General features: G+C 39.1%; 1 protein-coding gene across 12 annotated transcripts in view; it reads right to left on the bottom strand.

Moving 5' to 3' along the window:
- SCMH1 (Scm polycomb group protein homolog 1) overlaps positions 1 to 18,812 on the bottom strand; it is a 187,766-nt gene that overhangs the window by 58,708 nt on the left and 110,246 nt on the right. For all 12 annotated transcript variants that reach the window (XM_027108916.1, XM_027108924.1, XM_027108927.1 and 9 more), the window contains one exon: positions 17,571 to 17,814. In XM_027108916.1, the coding sequence (XP_026964717.1) occupies positions 17,571 to 17,814 (244 nt within the window). The remainder of the gene's footprint in view (positions 1 to 17,570; positions 17,815 to 18,812) is intronic.

Raw genomic sequence — 18,812 nt, 5'->3', positions numbered from 1 at the left:
GCCGCACTAAACACTCTATTGGTTTTGTGCACTTAAACTTGCATCTCCCTTTGCTAGGAAAGAACTTCTTTTTCTCAGATATCCATATGGTACCATGGTACCTTTCAGCAATGCTTTTCCTGATCACTCTGTATAAAATAATACCTCCACTTACCCCCTGCCTCCCATGCCCCAACCCCTGGCACTTTCCATTTCCCTCTTTTTCCACAGAGCAATTATCACTGCTTACCTGATTATTTTCTGTCTCTCCCAACTAGCGTAAAATGACAATGCTGTTATCTCCACCTCCTAGAATTTTCCTTTATACATGGTAGGTGCTCAATAAATCTTAACTGAGTGAATGAATGTAACCCATAATCTGGCATTTGATTCTAGAATTTTGGTTTGCTTAGATTGCTTTTTTAGTGGTTCATGTCTAAATTCCCTAGCAGGGTTAAAAACTCCAAGAACAGGCTAATCTACATTCCACATAGTCCCCAAAGTTTCTGGCACAGGCTTTGGACTACTATGTGCATTCCCTTCCCCAGGGAATACTTCAAGTTCCGTAGTCAACTCTGAGTAAAGCCTATTTCCAAAAGGCAGCACACACGTGGAATGGTAGAAAAGTGGCAAAATATTTTACCTACTTTTTTCTGGTTTGCAACAACTTCTATTGTAGGAACATTGTAATTGGTATATAAAAATGATGATCTCTTAGCTCCTTGGCTCTGGGTTTCCTATCCAAATACATGCTGGAAGAAAAAAAAAGTCATTCTGATGCTGTTTTCTGGTTGGTTTTAAGCAGAAGGTTCTTGGTTGAACACACAAATGTATATTTTAAAAATGAGCAGATTTGGCTCTGTGCAGCCAAGATCCTTAGAAGTATTCAATTTCTTTGACTTGTATTTCTGGGAACCTATCTTAAGGATATGTTCTTCAGAATTGAAAAATGCTTAAATATTTTTTTCATAGCACTACTGTAAGAGAATTTTGGACTATCAAACTAGGGGAATAATTAGGCAAACAACTGTGTATCCATTCAACCAAATTATGTAATCACTAAAAATGATGGCCATAAGACTGTGGAACAGGGCAGATGATATAATGTTAAGTGACAAACAATATAAAATTTAACATATAGTGTAATTAAACTGTATTTCAAAGAATTATTTGTAAAGAATGAAAATCAGAATAAAATATACAAATTACTAACAATGGCAAAGGAAACGGGGAAGGTGGGAAATTCAGATTAACTGACTAGGTCCAGTAACAATAGCAATTTTATGAACAAATAGACACTAACCTCTTATGCCTTTTCCAGTAACTAACTGGATAATTTGCCCCAAACAGAATCTTAATATATTAAGAGCTGGAAGGGAGCTTACATATCATCTAGTTTAATCTCCTTTTTTGGACAGATGGAGAAACTAAAGATTATAGGGAAAAAATACTTGCTTATGATCTTTCAGGAAGTTAATGGCTAATCTAGAGCTGGAACCATGGACATTTGAACATAATGTGTGAGTCTGAGGAAGTTACTTCATTTCTTTGCAGTGTAGTTTCTTCATTTGTAAAACAGATAATAGTACTTACCTAATGTGTTACTGTCAAGATTACACGAAATAACAATATGGTGGGACCACTATGGTGCTGGCCACATAGTGGCCTACAAACATTAGAGCCTTTTCCCCTTTCTGCTGCTCTGTGGGAGGCAGAAGTGCAGAATAGATTGAGGAGGGTTAGAAAGAGAAAGGGGAAGAGGAAAGTGCCAAGGGGTACCTAAGGCAGAACGATGTTTCTGATCCTGTTTGTTGTGGACCCTAAATCACTGTTCTAGTAGAAGATACAGCCAATGGGAATCCTGTCCTAAGACCAAAATGAGCCCACTTGAGTCGCTAAAGAGTGTGGACAGGTCAGTGTCCTGTCTCCCCCTCCCCACATTTTGCTCATCCCTCTCATGCTAATAATTAGTATGAAACTACTCTGATGCTTTCCATTTCACAGGGGGTAATGTGGGCAGTATCTGGGACCAGCTGTGATAGGGGTTCCACACGTGAGTAGCAATTTCTAGCCTTTTAACCTAGTTTACAGTCTCTGTGATAAAAGAAATATGAAACTTTTCTTACTGAATTAGAATTAATATTTTTCTCTTGAAACATTTTCTAGTCATAGAATATATATATATATATATATATATATATATATATATATATATATATATTTATGGTGGTACTCTCTTAACATACATCTCTGCTACCCTTAGGGTTCCTAAACAAATCATCTTTGTCATTTGATCATATTTGTTAAATAATTCCTTTGATTTTTCTTTATTAAAGAAAAATTTGAGCAACATTTAAAAAAAAAGAAATGCCTATTTCTTCACTTGCTAGTTTTTAATCACTCTGAGAACCTTCAATTCTGCTCCAAAATTGGCAACGTGCAATATGCCTAAGTATACAAAAGGTAAGTATATATTAATTAAAATAATGGATGTGCAGTAGTTATTTCAGCCCTTGAAATAAACAGTGCTTGATCTAGAAATCAAGTTAGCCTGTCAGACTCTGGCTCAGGGTACTGTGCCGTTTAAGGTTAGGAGAAAGTGTATCTTTCATCACAAATTCATCTGGACAACTGGTCTTCTTGATTTGCAACTGTGTTGACTGATTTCAGATTTAGTTTCCTGGTTTTTATACCTGCCTATGCTTAGATATGGCACATTCTGCTGACAATACAGTCTATCTCCAACTCTGCATTTATTCCATTTAGTTTATTCTAGTTTGACATCAAATTCATGGTTTCCTTAGCATCTCCCTAGCATTTTAGTCTGTTTGCAGTTCTAAGATTCTCTAACACTAAAAGCATAAAGGACTGTAGCTCAGAAAAGAAAATGCCTTTTCCCAGAGAATTGTCCTCTGAATGTCTCAAATTCATTTCTTTCACTCCAGCCCCACCTGCCACTACCTTAAGTCAGATCCTCATCATCTCTTGCCTTGATCACTGAAATGGCCAACTAACTGGTCTCCTTGCCTCTAATATACCCCCACCCACCATTATCTCTATCCCTTATCTAACAGGTCATAAAGGTTTGTCTAAAACACAAATACGATCAGGTCACTCCTTTGGTTAAAACCCTTCAATGGTCTCTTCTAACTTTCTGGGTTAAGTCCCTCTGAACAGGCCCTGCTTATTAACTTACGTCATCTGATTTTAGTTTTCCACCATACATCCTGTGTTTCAATTTTCAGAATTTTCTTTTCTTAGCTTGTGCCTTGTACATGTTAGTCCACCTGGAATGCCCTTTTCTATTGCATCTCTAGTAGGCTAACAATTCTAGGCATCCTTCAGCAAATGACACAAATCCCAAGAAGCCTTCCCCAGTCTTCCCTCTTTTTCCCCTATTCAATTTGTATGGTATTATTTTGAACTTTACTTCCGGGTAACTCTTAAATATTTCATTCTATTTTTGACAACAATTTTATAAGCATCTGTTTTTATAATACACAAAAACTTAAAACTTGTAAATATTACCAATGAAAAATTCACCTTACTTATCATCATACAAATAACATATCTGATAGCTAACCCAAATAAAACTTGATGAAGTGACTTACTCTTCCTGGGTCTCAATGTCTTAATTTATAAAATAACAGCTTTAGACTATAAAATGACGTACATTTCTTGAGAGCTTAGTATGTGCTAGCTGTTGTTCTAATATACAAACTCATTTAACTCCTTACAACAACCATGTGTGTAGGAATTATTATTGCCTCCAACGCACAGATGAAGAAACTAAGGCTAAGAGAGGTTACATCACTTGTTCTAAGTCACACAGCTAGCAGATCTCTAAAAAGGTCCTTCCATTTTGAAAGTTTTATGAGAATTCTATGGTTCTAAAAAATAAGCAGGATGTAGAAGAAAGTCAAATGAGCAACTGCTTCTACCTTATATTTTATTTATCTATATCTCATCTCCTCTAATAAAATTATACTCCCTGTTGTACCTAGCATACTGGCCAACCACACATTAGAAACTCAGTAAGTATTTTTGAATGAACTTACTGAATTCTCAACTTTTGGCATCATATATTTCACGGAAAGCCAGGTGTAGGCCAACAGATATTACTGGGAAAGATTAAAAAAAAATCCAATTATGTTAATGTGGAAAATAAAATCAACAGTTTTTATTTGTTTTGATGGGGTTGGGGATTAGCTTCCGCCAAGTTAGTAAAGAATGTTATTTTATTTGAGATATGTTAACATAATTTTGAAAACAAAAACACACATAAATATGAGAAAAAAGAAAAAAAAAAGATGTGGTGATACATTGTCACTAAAAAGCACAAGTGACCAGACAGGCACCACAAGCCCCCATCCAAATAGGCTTCCAGGCCCGTATAAAGCAGAAAGCCAGACTAGCAGTCACTATACCAGCAGTAGAAAGAAAGGACAGAGAAACTGCAGGTACTCCAACTACCCTTGGTGGTGGTGGGGGGAGGGGTCCTACCAGTGCCCTTAGATGACTTTTCCAATCCCTTTTATTCCATGAAGGTTAAATTTCCTAGGAATACCTCAACTGGCACAGTTGACTGAACAACTATATATACAGGTGGTTCCACTCAATTATGAATGACTTCTCCTGTGAGAACTATTGTATTTCATTTTCTATGACTGAACAGCTGGCAGTGACTAGACTAGAAAACTGACTTTTCTTGTCCAGATGTACAGTAACTAGTTATTGGTGCTTTAAAGGATCTATTTCCCACTCTTGATCTTTCTCATTCTACTCCCAACACACATTTCAAACTCATCCAAATCCCCAGTTGCTGGGGTAAAGCACCCTGGAGTTTCAGGTAGATTTCATTATGCTTTTCCAAAATCACTGATGGAAACCCTTCACCTGAGAATCTCACTTTAAAATTCTCAAAGTACCTTAACATTCATTAACTCATTCAATCTTATTCACAATTATCTCAGACTTATTTACCTACTGGTTATCTCTAAACGTCCTTTGAGGCATAGAGAAGTGAAGTGTGGTATAATAGAAAGAAAAGGACTTTGAAGTCAGAAACCATTAGGTTCAAAACCTTGCAAATCACTCAACCTCTCTTGAGCTATGAGTTATTGTGAGGTTTAACTGAGATAAAGTTTGAGGATATGGATGTGATAAGCACTGGTCTGATATGACCTAGGGACTGAACAAATTTTAGTTCTTATTCCTCCTGGGAAACTTCCTGAACCTCAGTCTCTTCATATGTAAAACAAAGTTAAATACTATAAACCCCACAGTGGGTTTGCGAGATTTACTAAGATAATGTATCAAAGTGTCTGCTGTATTTGAGACCTTGTATGGGTTTCCTCTCTCTTTTGTTCAAAAATATTTATTTATTTATTTTTGTTTGTGTTTGGTCTTAGTTGCCGCATGCTGGCTCTTTCCTTGCAGTGCGTGGGCTTCTCTCTAGCTGTGGTGCGCGGGCTCTAGAGCGCGTGAGCTCTGTAGTTGCAGCGCGTGGACTTAGTTGCCCCTCAGCACGTGGGATATTAGTTCCCTGACCAGGGATCGAACCCACATCTCCTGCATTGGAAGACGGATTCTTAACCACTGGACCACCAGGGAAGTCCCTAACTTCCTTCCTTATTAAGATGGTGCTCATTAAACATCCTTCTAAAAAACATTATAAAAAGTAATTAGTTTAACATATTACTAAATAGCAGATTCAAAAAAGGTTATATATTTTTGTGACCTATATTCCTTTTTTTTTGTAGAAAATTTACAATTGAGATTACGATTTAAATCCAATCTTTAAAAATTCTAAAATTTTATATTGGAGTATAGTTGATTCACAATGCTGTGTTAGTTTCAGGTGTACAGCAAAGCAATTCAGCCACACACAGACACATATCCATTCTTTTTCAGATTCTTTCCCCATTTAGGTTATTAAAGAATATTGAGTAGAGTTCCCTGTGCTATACAGTAGGTGTGACCTACATTCTTTTCCATGGAAAGTTCTAAATAATTCTGGCTATACAGTATACTGTGAATATTGACCACATGTACATGAGTGAATTCAGCTCTAAGGCAGGCTTCCATGTTTCTACAGAGCAGATACTATATGATTCTTACTGATTTTTTTAAAACTTAATTTAATTTAATTTAATTTAATTTTTTGGCTGTGCTGCATGGCATGCAGGATCTTAGTTCCCCGACCAGGGGGACTGAACCCATGGTCCCTGCAAGTGGAAGCATGGAGTCCCAGCCTCTGGACCGCCAGTAAAGTCCCTTACTGATTTGAATGAAGAAAAATTATTATGGAGATGAAAGAGGAATCCTCCTATCTGATGAAAACTTTTACTGAGGGAAATACTTGGTTTATCACAACTTGGGTACTGTCATAAAAGATAATTGTAAAAGCACTTTCTAAATCTTTTGAATTACCACCTTACCCCTCAGTACAAAAAAAAAAAAAAGATTTACTAGAAAATCCCCTTACCTAACATGGCCATTATGTCCTGAAGTTTGGTTCAATTTGTGCTGAGACTAGGTAAGGGGTAACATTAAACATCTACTGTGACCATGTGAGAATATAAAAATTAAAAAAAATGCAATCCCTTATCTTTAACAAGTTAGGTCACAGTATAGTTCCCTTTTAAGGGAAGCGAGAGTGCCACTGTATTCTGCACTAGCTGGACCATTCCCAACGTGTGGAGCTCGCTCTAGGAACAACACTGTCAACCAAAGTGGATCAAGAAGAGAGTCCAAGATGATGAGGACCTTAGAAACTATACCATCTCAGAAATACCTGAAGAAAAAAGACCTGGAGGAACAAGAGTATCAAGAGTCCTCTGAAAAGGTTTCAAGTGAAACAAGAAACAGAATTAGAGCCAACAGATAGATACTGGGGGAAAGCAGATTTCACCTCAAAATAAAAAAAAAAAAAGAACACTTTTAGCCATTAGAGCTATCGCAAATGGAAGGAATATGCTCCTTTGGGAGGGTACATAGTCTCCCTGTCTCTGGAAGAATTCAAGTAAGGGATAGATGAGTATTTACAGGGGATGCTCTCAGGGAATTAGGTGGGAGGTTGAATTTGAGGACTTCTGAGGTTTCCTCTAACCCTGAGATTCTAGGATCCTATGACTTTTTACTTTCCTGACATCTCATATTTAACACTAAGGCAACTAGCTGAATCTTAACCAAAGTCACTTCTAGATGGGAGAGGACATGGTAAAGAATGACTCTGAATTCTTTACATATTGGGAAGATGTTAAGCTCATGTTGGTGGATACAAGTTTTCCAAAATTCTAATACTCACTTGTAAGTTTAAATTTATCATTTACAGCAAATGCTTATATGTTGTCTTTTATATATATATGTATTTTCTGGCTGTGTCAGGTCTTAGTTGCGGCATGCAGGCTCTTTGTTGCAGTGTTTGGGCCTCTCCCTAGTTGTGGCGCATGGGCTCCAGAGCATGTGGGCTCTCTAGCTTAGGTGCGCGAACTCAATAGTTGTGGCGTGTGGGCTTAGTTGCCCCATGGCATGTGGGATTAGTTCCCCGACCAGGGATTGAACCGGCATCCCTGAATTGCAAGACGGATTCTCAACCATTGGACCACCAGGGAAGTCCCAGGCTGTCTTTCTTGAAGTGACTGTCTCACTTAATTTTGGAGAGAGTGTCTGCCAAATATTGGAGTCAGTTGTTCTTTGAAGTAAAGATGATGTTCCATGAAAAACGTGGCTACTTCAGTTTGCAACTCAAAGAATCACAAAAGTGCCTCATCTCTTCCTAAGACAACCATTATATTTGGTTATTTTAAGGATGGAGAAACTGAACTCATAGAGGTTAAAAGACTTGCAAAAGGACACACAGCTAAAGCTAGGATTTGAATCTAGATTTTTCAGTCTACAAAGTCCATGCTTTTTCCACTATGTTACTCTGAAACCAATAAACAAGAGAGTATCCCCAAATAAAGGAAAAGATAAAGAACTAAACATGCCTAGTTATAATAATGAAGGGCATCAGGGAACTGAGGACTTCTATGTCTCCAGTAATCCTTAGTTAGGAGTCTTAACTGCCCCCAAAGAATTCATTATCAGATCTTTCCTCTCTGCAGCAACAACACAGCATATGGAGTTAGAAACTGATTCATAAAATATAAGTCCAGCTTGTGTGTGTGTGTGTGTGTCTACATGACATAGAACATGAACAATGGAAAAGAAAAAAAGAACAGGGGGAAATCCATTTGATTTATCAGTTTCCTGGACTGGGATCTTGTTTCCATTCACAGCAGTGTATCCTTGGTCTTGGCATAGTAATTTAGAGGATGTGTTCCTTATTAGCTTTGCTCAACTTGGCTGGGTTCAGCTATGTATTGCCAGCTGGGCTGATGCCCAGGCTGAAACTCCACTGCTCTAAATTCCAGTTCACGTAATAAAGCATGGGTTGCCTCCTGCTCCTATCTAGCTGAGTTAACACATTCAGTTCCCCATATCTAGCTCCTTCTTTCCCTCCTGACTCTTACTCCCACAACATGGATAGAGGACCTCTGCAACTATAAAGACATCTCATGTTTTCCTGGGGACTTCTCAGGCTGATAAATCTGTAGAGAGTGGGAAAAACAGAAGGATAAGAAAATCATGCATGATAGGACCAGAGCCACCTTCAAAAACCTCATATTACTAAAACTCAAGGGAGTGGCTGGGGCAATAGGTAAGAGGATTCAGGAACAATTTCAGCAAGTGGAGGGCTACACATTCTCAGAAGATGGTCTGCTAACGTGTCTGGTCAAGTCTAGGCCACTTGGATAGGTGGCATAAAAGCACATTGTGATGAAGCACCTGCCGGTCAGCCATACAGTCAAATGAATACACTCCAGCCTTCCTCAGCAAAAGACTATCTATCTAAAAAGCTACAGTTAAACTCCTGCCTTCTTGCCATATCACCGCATAATCTTCTGTTCTTCTCTGCTCTACGAGTTTGCCCAGTTCCCCTCATCTTCCTGATATACATGAATGTTTACGTTTTGTTTGTCTCCTAGGAAGTCATAATCGAGATTCAGAAATTCTTATTTATAACTGTAGTATCTCCTTAAAAGACCATCTAGCGAATTAAGGGGAAAAATGTTACACAAGGAGTTTCCACTACTGGTTTCCAATGTGATTTTATTGAGAACCACCTACACTTATTTAAAATAGGGCATTTTGCAAGTTGATATATATTGATGCTGGCACACAGCAGGTGTTAATAAAAGCTTTTTGCCAAAGAAAACTACATGGGTCTAAGTATTCCCAAGAAAACAGCAGGTGTGGTCAAATTTATGAACTGCCTACATCACATCTCACTATTTCCAGGAGTTTGAGAGATGCCAGTTGTTTCATTATATGTGCCAGAAAATTGCTACCACTCTCAGGCATCTGTGGTTGGTGAAGGCAGGAGAGAGAACTGGGCAGAGCCAAGGGGCAGCTTAAGGAAGCTGGAAGAGAGACATGGGGTTTTACTGTCCCTTAAGCAGATATAATTAGAATCAGTGAGAGAACCCAGATCGCCTGCTTCATAATGTAGTGCCACTCATTTCATTTCTTCATATTCCCATTTCTAGCTATGTACCATCAGCATACAATCAAGAGAAAAGCAGTCATGGGAGTACTAGTTCACCATACAAACCTCATCTCATAAATATTTTTCCTGACCAAAATAGAGCACTTAAGTGTCTCTCTGTGCAGTTCCCTTTTCTTGGGATGTCTAGACATCTAAATTCAGATAGAACTAACAGAAAGGGGGCATCTACTCTGCGCTATATGGCTCTACGCATTTGCACACCCACTTTCTCATTTCAGTCACTCAATCAACCTGGGAAGTAGGTACTTCTCTAAAATCTCCACTGAACCTAGCACTGCTAATATGGGGCTGCTCTACAATTGTTGGGTAGATGGATGAATAAAGGCCAGAGTTTCTAAATGTGATTAGAATACAAGGCCGAAGCTAGAATAATGACAGAGGGAGAGAGAGAGAGAGAGAGAGAGAGAGAGAGAGAGAGAGAGAGAGAGTGTGTGTGTGTGTGTGTGTGTGTGTGTGTGTGTGTGTGTGTGTGTGTGTGTGTGTGTATGTGTGTAGGGAGGGAATGGTATATTAAATGAAGGCAAGGCCTGGAACTAGTATGTCTGAGAGGGTAAAAGGAAAAACTGTCAAATAGCCAAGTGGCTGTCCTCATGAAGGGCACCAAAGAATTTGTTTCACTTATTAACAAACACCGCCCCCCACCCCCCCGCCTTTTCTGACATGGTTAGTACACAGCTTCTCAGGAGAGGAGAGGGTATACTGGCCGCCAGAAGCTTCCTGCAGAGAGGACATTCTCCTGCTTGTGTGGCTTAGCAGAAAAAGAAGTTGGGTGGAAGAGCAGGGGGTAGTCCAGGTGTACATGTGTTTTGTGACAGAGACGTGAGTGAATATGGGTTCGAAGATATACCTTTCTGGCGATGGGAGCCCTCTGACACTTTTATTTTTGGCCACAAGGTTTCCAAGATTTAAGAAACAGAAACATTAGTTTAAATAAATTTCAGTCTGCTGTTAAAATTGTAGTAGCACTCTCACTTTTGTACCTGAGTGAATAATGGCTTTAGATGATGATGAACAGAAATGGAATCAGAAAATACAGCATGATCTATTTTACTCAACAGATATTATTGAATAAACACCTATGTACCAAGTGCTGGGGATATAAAGATGAAGTTAATAAATTAGTTCCACTTAACGAGGACTCCAAGCAGAAGTGAATCCTAACTTTCTAGACATGGTAGAAAGAAGAATTTTAGCTCCCTCATTAATCCTTATACTGAAAAACCAGTATTATTTTACAGGTTGCAGTGGTAACTTTGTTAAATAAATAAAATAGTTGTGATAGGTGTTAAAATAAACTTTAAGAACTCATATTTTAGCTTCTTTATTCAAAGAATACTCCATGCCCCCCATCTTATCTTATCACCACAATGTCTCTGCCTCAATTCTCCCTCTCACCTGAAATATAATAACAGCTTATTAACTGACACCTCTGACTCCAGCTTCAGGAAGCCACCCAGCCTTTTATTGCTATCAGAATGGTTCTTCTAAAACACAAATCTAACCTGTAACTCTACTGATTAAGTCCCATTCAATGGCTCTTACTCCTCTTAAGGAAAAGACTCAGATCCTTAAAATGGTCTATAAGGGAAGCTGTATATTTCCTGTGCCTTCCTTTCCAGCTTTATTTCTTTCTACTCCTCTCCTTACACCCTACAATCTAGTCATTTAAACATTTTTGAGGTCCTCAATCACAGTTTATAAAAAATCTTGGGCTTCCACTCATCTTCCCCACTGCTAGCTACAACTCTTTTCTCAACCTCCCCATCCTTCATATTTCAGCTTAGATGTCACTTCATTTGAAAGCCTTCCCTGACCTTCAACTTCTAATCCTCCAATCTAGGTTAGGGGCCCTTCTGTACTTTATTACTGCAAAGTCATAATTCTCCATTGGTCTATATGCTCACAAAACTATAAACTCTAAAGGCAAAATTCCTATCAATCGATCCAATGACTAGCACTTAGTCATGACTTTATATTTAGAACTTGAATGAACTGATGGCTGGCTGAAGAAAATCAGCCCATTAGTTGACTTCGTGACAGCCTTAGTTGTGTTATTCTTGCCTCTACCTAGTTTTTCCTTGCATAGTTTAGGATTACAATTTAACCAACCCTCTTTCTGACCCAGAATTCCAAAGTGATTACAGTATAGTTTCCTATGTAGTTTTCTAACAGAAAGAGACCATCCATCCATAAAGTATGGGACACACTTTTAAAAATGTTTCACAGAAGGGGCTTCCCTGGTGGCGCAGTGGTTGAGAGTCCACCTGCCGATGCAGGGGACGCAGGTTCGTGCCCCGATCCGGGAAGATCCCACATGCCGCGGAGCGGCTGTGCCCGTGAGCCATGGCCACTGAGCCTGCGCGTCCAGAGCCTGCACGTGCGGAACCTGTGCTCCGCAAAGGAGGAGGCCACAGCAGTAAGAGGTCTGCGTATCACAAAAAAAAAAAAAAAAAAGTTTCACAGAAAAAAAAAATGGAAGAGATATTCTGAGTTTTGTTTTTAAGTATCAAATTCTTACTCTCCAGGTTAGAGAGAGTACTCTCCAGCATTTCAGCCACAGCAGTAAGTCAGATTTTGAAAATTTTCTCTTCGTATGATGCTGCAGGTAGAAAGGGTAGACTGAAAGGGTAAAGGAAGCCTGGCTGACCATTTACTCCAACAGGTGTGCTCAAGGGCTGTACCGCTACTGGACCATCATATTTGCAACAGCATAGAGAGCAGCCAGACCAAATTCACACTATGTGAAGACAAAAGAGACTGATGTATAATCCAGAATAATAATATATTAACACATAATAAAAATACAGGGACTTCCCTGGTGGTCCAGTGGGTAAGACTCCACGTTCCCAATGCAGGGTTCGATCACTGGTTGGGGAACCAGATCCCAGGTGCATGCTGCAACTAAGAGTTTGCATGCCACAAGGAAGATCCCACGTGCCCCAGCTAAGACCCAGCACAACCAATACATAAATACGTATTAAAAAAAAATGAAATAGCTTGGATCTCATTACACAGGAAGCTAAGCTATAATCTGAAACTGTCTTGCCCACCTGAACTCAGAGCAAAGGAGGGGGCAGTTTAGTAGATTATTAAATGCCTAATTAACATTATAGTCATGCCAAGTGGACTGAACTCTTTATTTGGTTTTTTAATTTTAAAAAGTAAAGCTTGCCTCTGTTTTAGTTTTATTTTAAGTCACACACAAAAAAAGTGATCAGCTAAAAAAAAACCTTCAGCCTTTTATAACCAGTACCCTGGATTAGTTGCAAGCTTGGCGTTTGCTGCTCATCAGAAGTGGCTTGGCCCAGGAGTTTAGGACCTAAAAAAGGATTCCTACTGGCTTAACAAAGGAGAAACAGCTAGCATGCAGAGTCCCCTTAGAGAGGCAGAGCCCTATGTGGGTGGAGTGCAGAGTTAGGTGGGAGGTGAGCTGATGGATCTGGAATCAAGTAGAAGACAGTCATAGGAGTCACCTGTTACCTATCCTCAAGGTCAGGAACCTGTACACTATGCAGGGGTGGAAGGACCCTCAAGGATCATCTAGTTCAAACTAGATGACTTGCTCAAAGACAAGGAATGACTGGCTCAAAGACATAAAACAAGCTTGTGCCCTAGCTGGGGCTAGGCTTCATTTCAATTCTCTGATGTTACGCTACACTGCTTCTTTCCTATTTCATATCAGGATCTGGACGCCAAAACCCAGGGTCTCAAATGAAGCTTTGAAGAGAGCCCAAAGGAGAATGGGGAGAGTATACAGGAAGATGTGTGAAGGTAATATGGCTCAAAGTGATGGCCCTACTAAAAGATCTCCATGGCCTCTCCCTCTAGACTCAGCTATCAATAGAACCAAGTCACTTAATCTTTTGAACTTTGCTTTTCTCATAAATAAAATGTATCTGAAAATAATACCTAGTTCAGATTTAGCAGAAGATAAAAAGAAATAATGTGTGTAAAAGAACGTCAAATGAATATTGGAATTTTTCCTACTTACTGTGGGCAAGAAACAATCGTGTAAGACTTGAATTTTTTAACATTTGCACACTAATGACCAGAAGGTAGAAAGGAAAGAGATAGTATGATTAGAAAGAGAACAGGCTTACACATAGAGAACATCTTGTTTTGTGAAATGAATTGAGTAATCACATTTTTTCCACGTTGTATCACTTGCTTCTTAGCCAGGACACTGAGATGGCCCAAGTTCTATTACTGAAAGCTACATTATAAGCTCTACTGAGGGTATGAGGTGTGCGAGGAGGGAGTTGTTGCAGGAAACAACCCAGCTGCTGGAATGATGACCGAAGGACCTGGTCTGGAAATGCCAACTGGAAGAACCTCCTACCTTCTAAGCCTGGTCCTTCTGTTAAAAATCTAAGATCTCCAGAGATACACTGAAGAGAAGGAAAGAGCCAGCAAACACCTCTGCAATCGTCAGCCACATGGTGTGCCGTATTTCTTATCAGCATAGCGTGCAGTCAGAAGCAAATACGTGTCCAGTAATTTCTGAACACAAAGATTCTCAAGCTCCTCTGGCTTTTGAGAACTGCCCAATTGCCCTAGGAGATTTACCAGTTAAAATAGAGTTCTTTAAGCAAGAAAGTAAGAAAATCAACCTACTAACTGAATATACCCCGGAGCACCAAGGCTTATCCTGTTTTAGTCTCAAGAAAGCAAAAATGACTCCATTATCACTTTTAAGGCACTTCTCTTCCTGCTACTTCCACAGAGAGATTATCTCACAGAGTCTGCAGAGAGAGGGCAATGGATTTCTCACACTGACCCCAGGGCACTTGTTTCTGGAAGCATATAGAGGAGTAGCACTTTCCTGAGGCAGGAAGTCTGTCTTCTCTCCCCAACACTGCCCCCATCTCAAGTTCTCTCCATTCAGTGCCACCAACCTAATCCAAGCAACCCTATCTTTTCCTCCTCTGCAGTTACCATGGCACAACCCATTCTCCATAAAGCAGCGCAAGTGATGTTTCAGGTAACAGCTTTATTGACACGTAATTCACATACCATAAAATTCACCCTTTTAAAGTGCACAGTTCAGTGTTTTTAGTAGATTCACAGAGTTGTGCAAACGTCATCCCTATCTGACCTCAGAACACATTCATCATCACCCAAGGAAACCCCATACCCATTAGCAGCCACTTACCATTTCCTCCCTCCGCCCCACAAGCCCCTAGAAACCACTAGTGTATTTTGTCTCTATGTTTTTGCCTATTCTGGACATTTCATATAACTGCAAATGTGTGGTCTTTTGTGACTGGCTTTTTCACTTAGCATAATGTTTTTAAGGTACATCTATGTTATAGCATGTATCAGTACTTCACTCTTTTTTATTGCCAAATATTTCATATGGATGTAACACATTTTATTTACCTTTTTATCAGATGAACTCTTGGGCTATTTCAACTTTTTGGCTGTTATGAATAATGCTGCCATGAAGTTCATGGTACATGTTTGTGTGGGCATATGATTTATATTCTCTTGGGTATATACCCACAAGTGGACTTGCTGGGTCACAGGTTTAACATTTTGAGTAACTTCCAAACTGCTTTCAAAGTGGCTGCAGCATTTTACAATCTCACCGGCAATGTATGAGAGTTCCAATTACTCCACATTCCCGCCAACACTTGTTATTGTCTGTCTTTTGATTATATCCATACCCATGGGTGTTAAGTGGTATCTCATTGTGGCTTTGATTTGCATTTCCCTAATGACTAAAGACGCTGAGCATCTTTTCAAGTCCTTATTGGCCTTTTGTATATTTTCTTTGGAGAAATATTCAAGTCCTCTGCCCATCTTTTCAACTGCATTATTTATCTTTTTTATTGTTGAGTCGTAAGTTTCTTTTGTATTCTTGGATACAAGTACAAGTGATTTTTTAAAAAAGTAAATCAGATTTTGTTACTCCCTTACATAGTACCCTCTAATGATTCCCCACTATGTTTAGAATAAAATCCAAATTCTCACTCTGGCTTACAAGGTCCTACACGATTTTGCCGCTTTGTCCCTCACACAGTGCACTGTAGTCAGAGCAGTGTTCTTTCTGCCCTTGAAACATAATAAACTCATTCGTGTCTCAACACCCTTGTAGGTTTGTCACAACTGCCTGCTTGGAATTCTCTTTCCTTGGATGGCTTCTTCTTGTCATTGAATTCAAATATCTCTTTTCAGACAATTTTTCCTAAAAAAAAATTGTATCTAAAAAAGCTCCCCCTCCACAAAGAGGAACAAGGGAACTTTTGGGGATGATGGATATGTTCATTACCTTGATTATGGTAATGGTTTCATGGATATATACATATGTCAAAACTTTTTAAACTATATACTTTATGTGCCATTTATTTTACTTCAATTATATTCAATAAAGCTGTTAAACAAGTAACTCTCTTCATAATCACACCTTTACTGTCACACTCTTATCATACTTTATTTCCTTAGGAGAAACTGTCTACCTGAAATCATCTTGTTTACTTCTTGACTTAAATGTTTATTGACTATCTCATCCCTCTAGAATGGAAGTGTCATGAGAGCACTTCATGAATGTTTTTCATCTTGTAACTGCTGTATCCTCAGCTTGGCTCACAGTTGGGTGCTACATAAATATCTGGCTAATTGAATGAGTGAATTTGATAGAGGTTTAGAAAAGAAACCCAAAGACAATAGGAAGGGTGACTTTCCATTCCCTCAGACTCACAAGTACTTGAGGGGATGAAATTCTTATTATTTATTTTCTTTATTAAGAGCTACCTTGGGCTTCCCTGGTGGCGCAGTGGTTAAGAATCCACCTGCCGATGCAGGGACACGGGTTCGAGCCCTGGTCTGGGAAGATCCCACATGCTGTGGAGCAACCAAGCCCTTGCACCACAACTACTGAGCCTGCGCTCTAGAGCCCGTTCGCCACAACTACTGAGCCTGCGCTCTAAAGCCCGTTCGCCACAACTACTGAGCTCACGAGCCACAACCACTGAAGTCCACGTGCCTAGAGCCCGTGGTCCGCAACAAGAGAAGCCGCTGCAATGAGAAGCCAACGTACCACAACGAAGAGTAGCCCCCGCTCGCCACAACTAGAGAAAGCCCGCACTCAGCAATGAAGACCCAATGCAGCCAAAAAAAAAAAAAAAAAAAAAAGAGCTACCTCAAACTCTATTCTGGATGATCTCCAACATCGTGATCGTTAGAAATATCATTGACTGTTCAACTACTCTGTGGTACTATTCTAGTACTTTATATATACTCTCCCATAGGTAGTGGTTATTTTAATAATAGTATTATAATGATAATATAGCATATTATATAGTAGTTATAATAAATATATAATAACTATAATAATAGCAGCAGTAATACAGTAAAAACATTTGTTTAGCATTTGGTATTTGTCAGATATTATGTAAGCATTTTACCCATGTAATCTCATTTATTCTTCACAGTAACTTTATGAAGTAGGTATTCTTTTACAGACAAGGAATTTTGAAGTTTAGAGAGGTGAACTAACTGACCAAAGCCACACAACTGGCAAAAGGCAGAACTGGACCTCAAATCTAAGTCTATCTGACTTCAAAGCACATGCTTTTTCCATTATGCTACAGTGCTTGTTAAGTATTTTTATATAATACAATGTTACTCCAGCTCATCTACAAACCCAGAATGTGCACCTCAAGAATGATACTACTCAAACTCTGAAACAGGCTAGTAGTAAGAGTACGAGAGATGAGAAGCTAGTTGCCTGAAAATAAGCCAAGATATTTAGAGCAAGGAATTTTTACTTTATGCCAAACTCCATGTCTAGCTTCACGTGACATTTAAATTCTTACTGCTTCTGATTACTCTTCAGTAGACATTGGTTTTTACCTAAGTTGCTGGTCCTTGCTCCTCCTTTGCCTACGAGTGAGGTTTATTGGTGAAGGTATGCTGACCACGAGAGATGTAGGTAGGCTCCCTTACCAACTTGGGTTCCAATTTTAAGAGCGTTTACCTTTAGTGCCAGGCGGCTGCAGGTTGTCTCCAGTCAAGGAACACCAGCCCACAGGGAAGATGTCCCGGGAGTCGAAGCGGCACCAGTAGTCAAAGGCCCCTCGCCACCCATCAAAAGTGACAAGCACCTCTGAGCCTCGCACCTCCCCAATAGTGGCTGGGCAAATGAAATGAGGGTTCTTCCTGTCCACAGCTTCCAGCTTCATTCCCATTTTGAAGAAGTTGTGAGAAGGTGACGGTGGTTCCTAAATGAGAGACAAAAATACACAGACCTAGACGCAAAGAGAGAGGCTATGTATGCCAAAAGACTATTTCATCTGGATGATTAAAAAATGACTGCTATATAGGATTTATAATGGAGCTTTAGTCTTTCTTTTAAATGAATTTCAAAGTATACCAAAGTATTACTTTGCTAATCCTGTTATTTTGACATCTTTGCTTCAGATCCTTTTTTTTTTTTTCAAGAAATAAAGGGTAACAGATAAGGCTGAATCCCCTTTTGTGCCCTTCCCCATGCATGTTTTATACTTTATATGTACAAACCATTTGCATACTTTTAAATTTTATATAAATAGTATTATACTGAACATATCATTCTACATCTTGCTTTTTTTGTTCAACATTGTTTTTGAAACGTATCCATGTTGATAAATTTAGCTCTAGTTTAACTGCTAATAGTACTCCATTACACGTATATATCATAATTTATTCATTCTCTTTTGACAGACATTTAAGGTTGTTATGAATTGTTTACTATTTCAAGAGTTTTAATGGCCCTTCTTGCACTTGTTCCTTTGTTCACATGTGGCAGGATTTCTTCAGGGTGTATACCTAGGAGTAGAATTGGTGGGTTATAGGATAGATATATACATCTTCCACTTTATTAAATATTGTTAAATTGCCCTCCAAAGCAGTTGTAACATTGTACAGTCTCTCCAGTAGTGTAGCTAGTTCTTGGGTGCTGATCTGCAATGCAGTTGCATAGATAAAGTTTCCAAAAAAGTGTTGTATACTCTATTCTGTTTCCCTTCGTCTTACTGTCTGATCGTGTACCAATAACGTCTTATTAAACGGGTATCTGGCAGAAAAAGTCTCCCTACCTTGTTATTCTTCAGTATTGTTTTGGCTATTCTTTCTCCTTGACCTTTCATATGAATTTTAGGATCAGCTTTTCAAGTTCCACAGAAAAACCCTACTTGTATTTTGACTGGAATCCCAGTGAACTTATAATTTGGGAAGAAAT

The sequence above is a fragment of the Aethalodelphis obliquidens genome, unplaced genomic scaffold (assembly GCF_003676395.1).
Source record: "Aethalodelphis obliquidens isolate GAN/ISIS:26980383/991018 unplaced genomic scaffold, ASM367639v1 scaffold9, whole genome shotgun sequence".
Taxonomy (NCBI): domain Eukaryota; kingdom Metazoa; phylum Chordata; class Mammalia; order Artiodactyla; family Delphinidae; genus Aethalodelphis; species Aethalodelphis obliquidens.
This window is presented reverse-complemented; position numbering and strand designations above follow the sequence as displayed.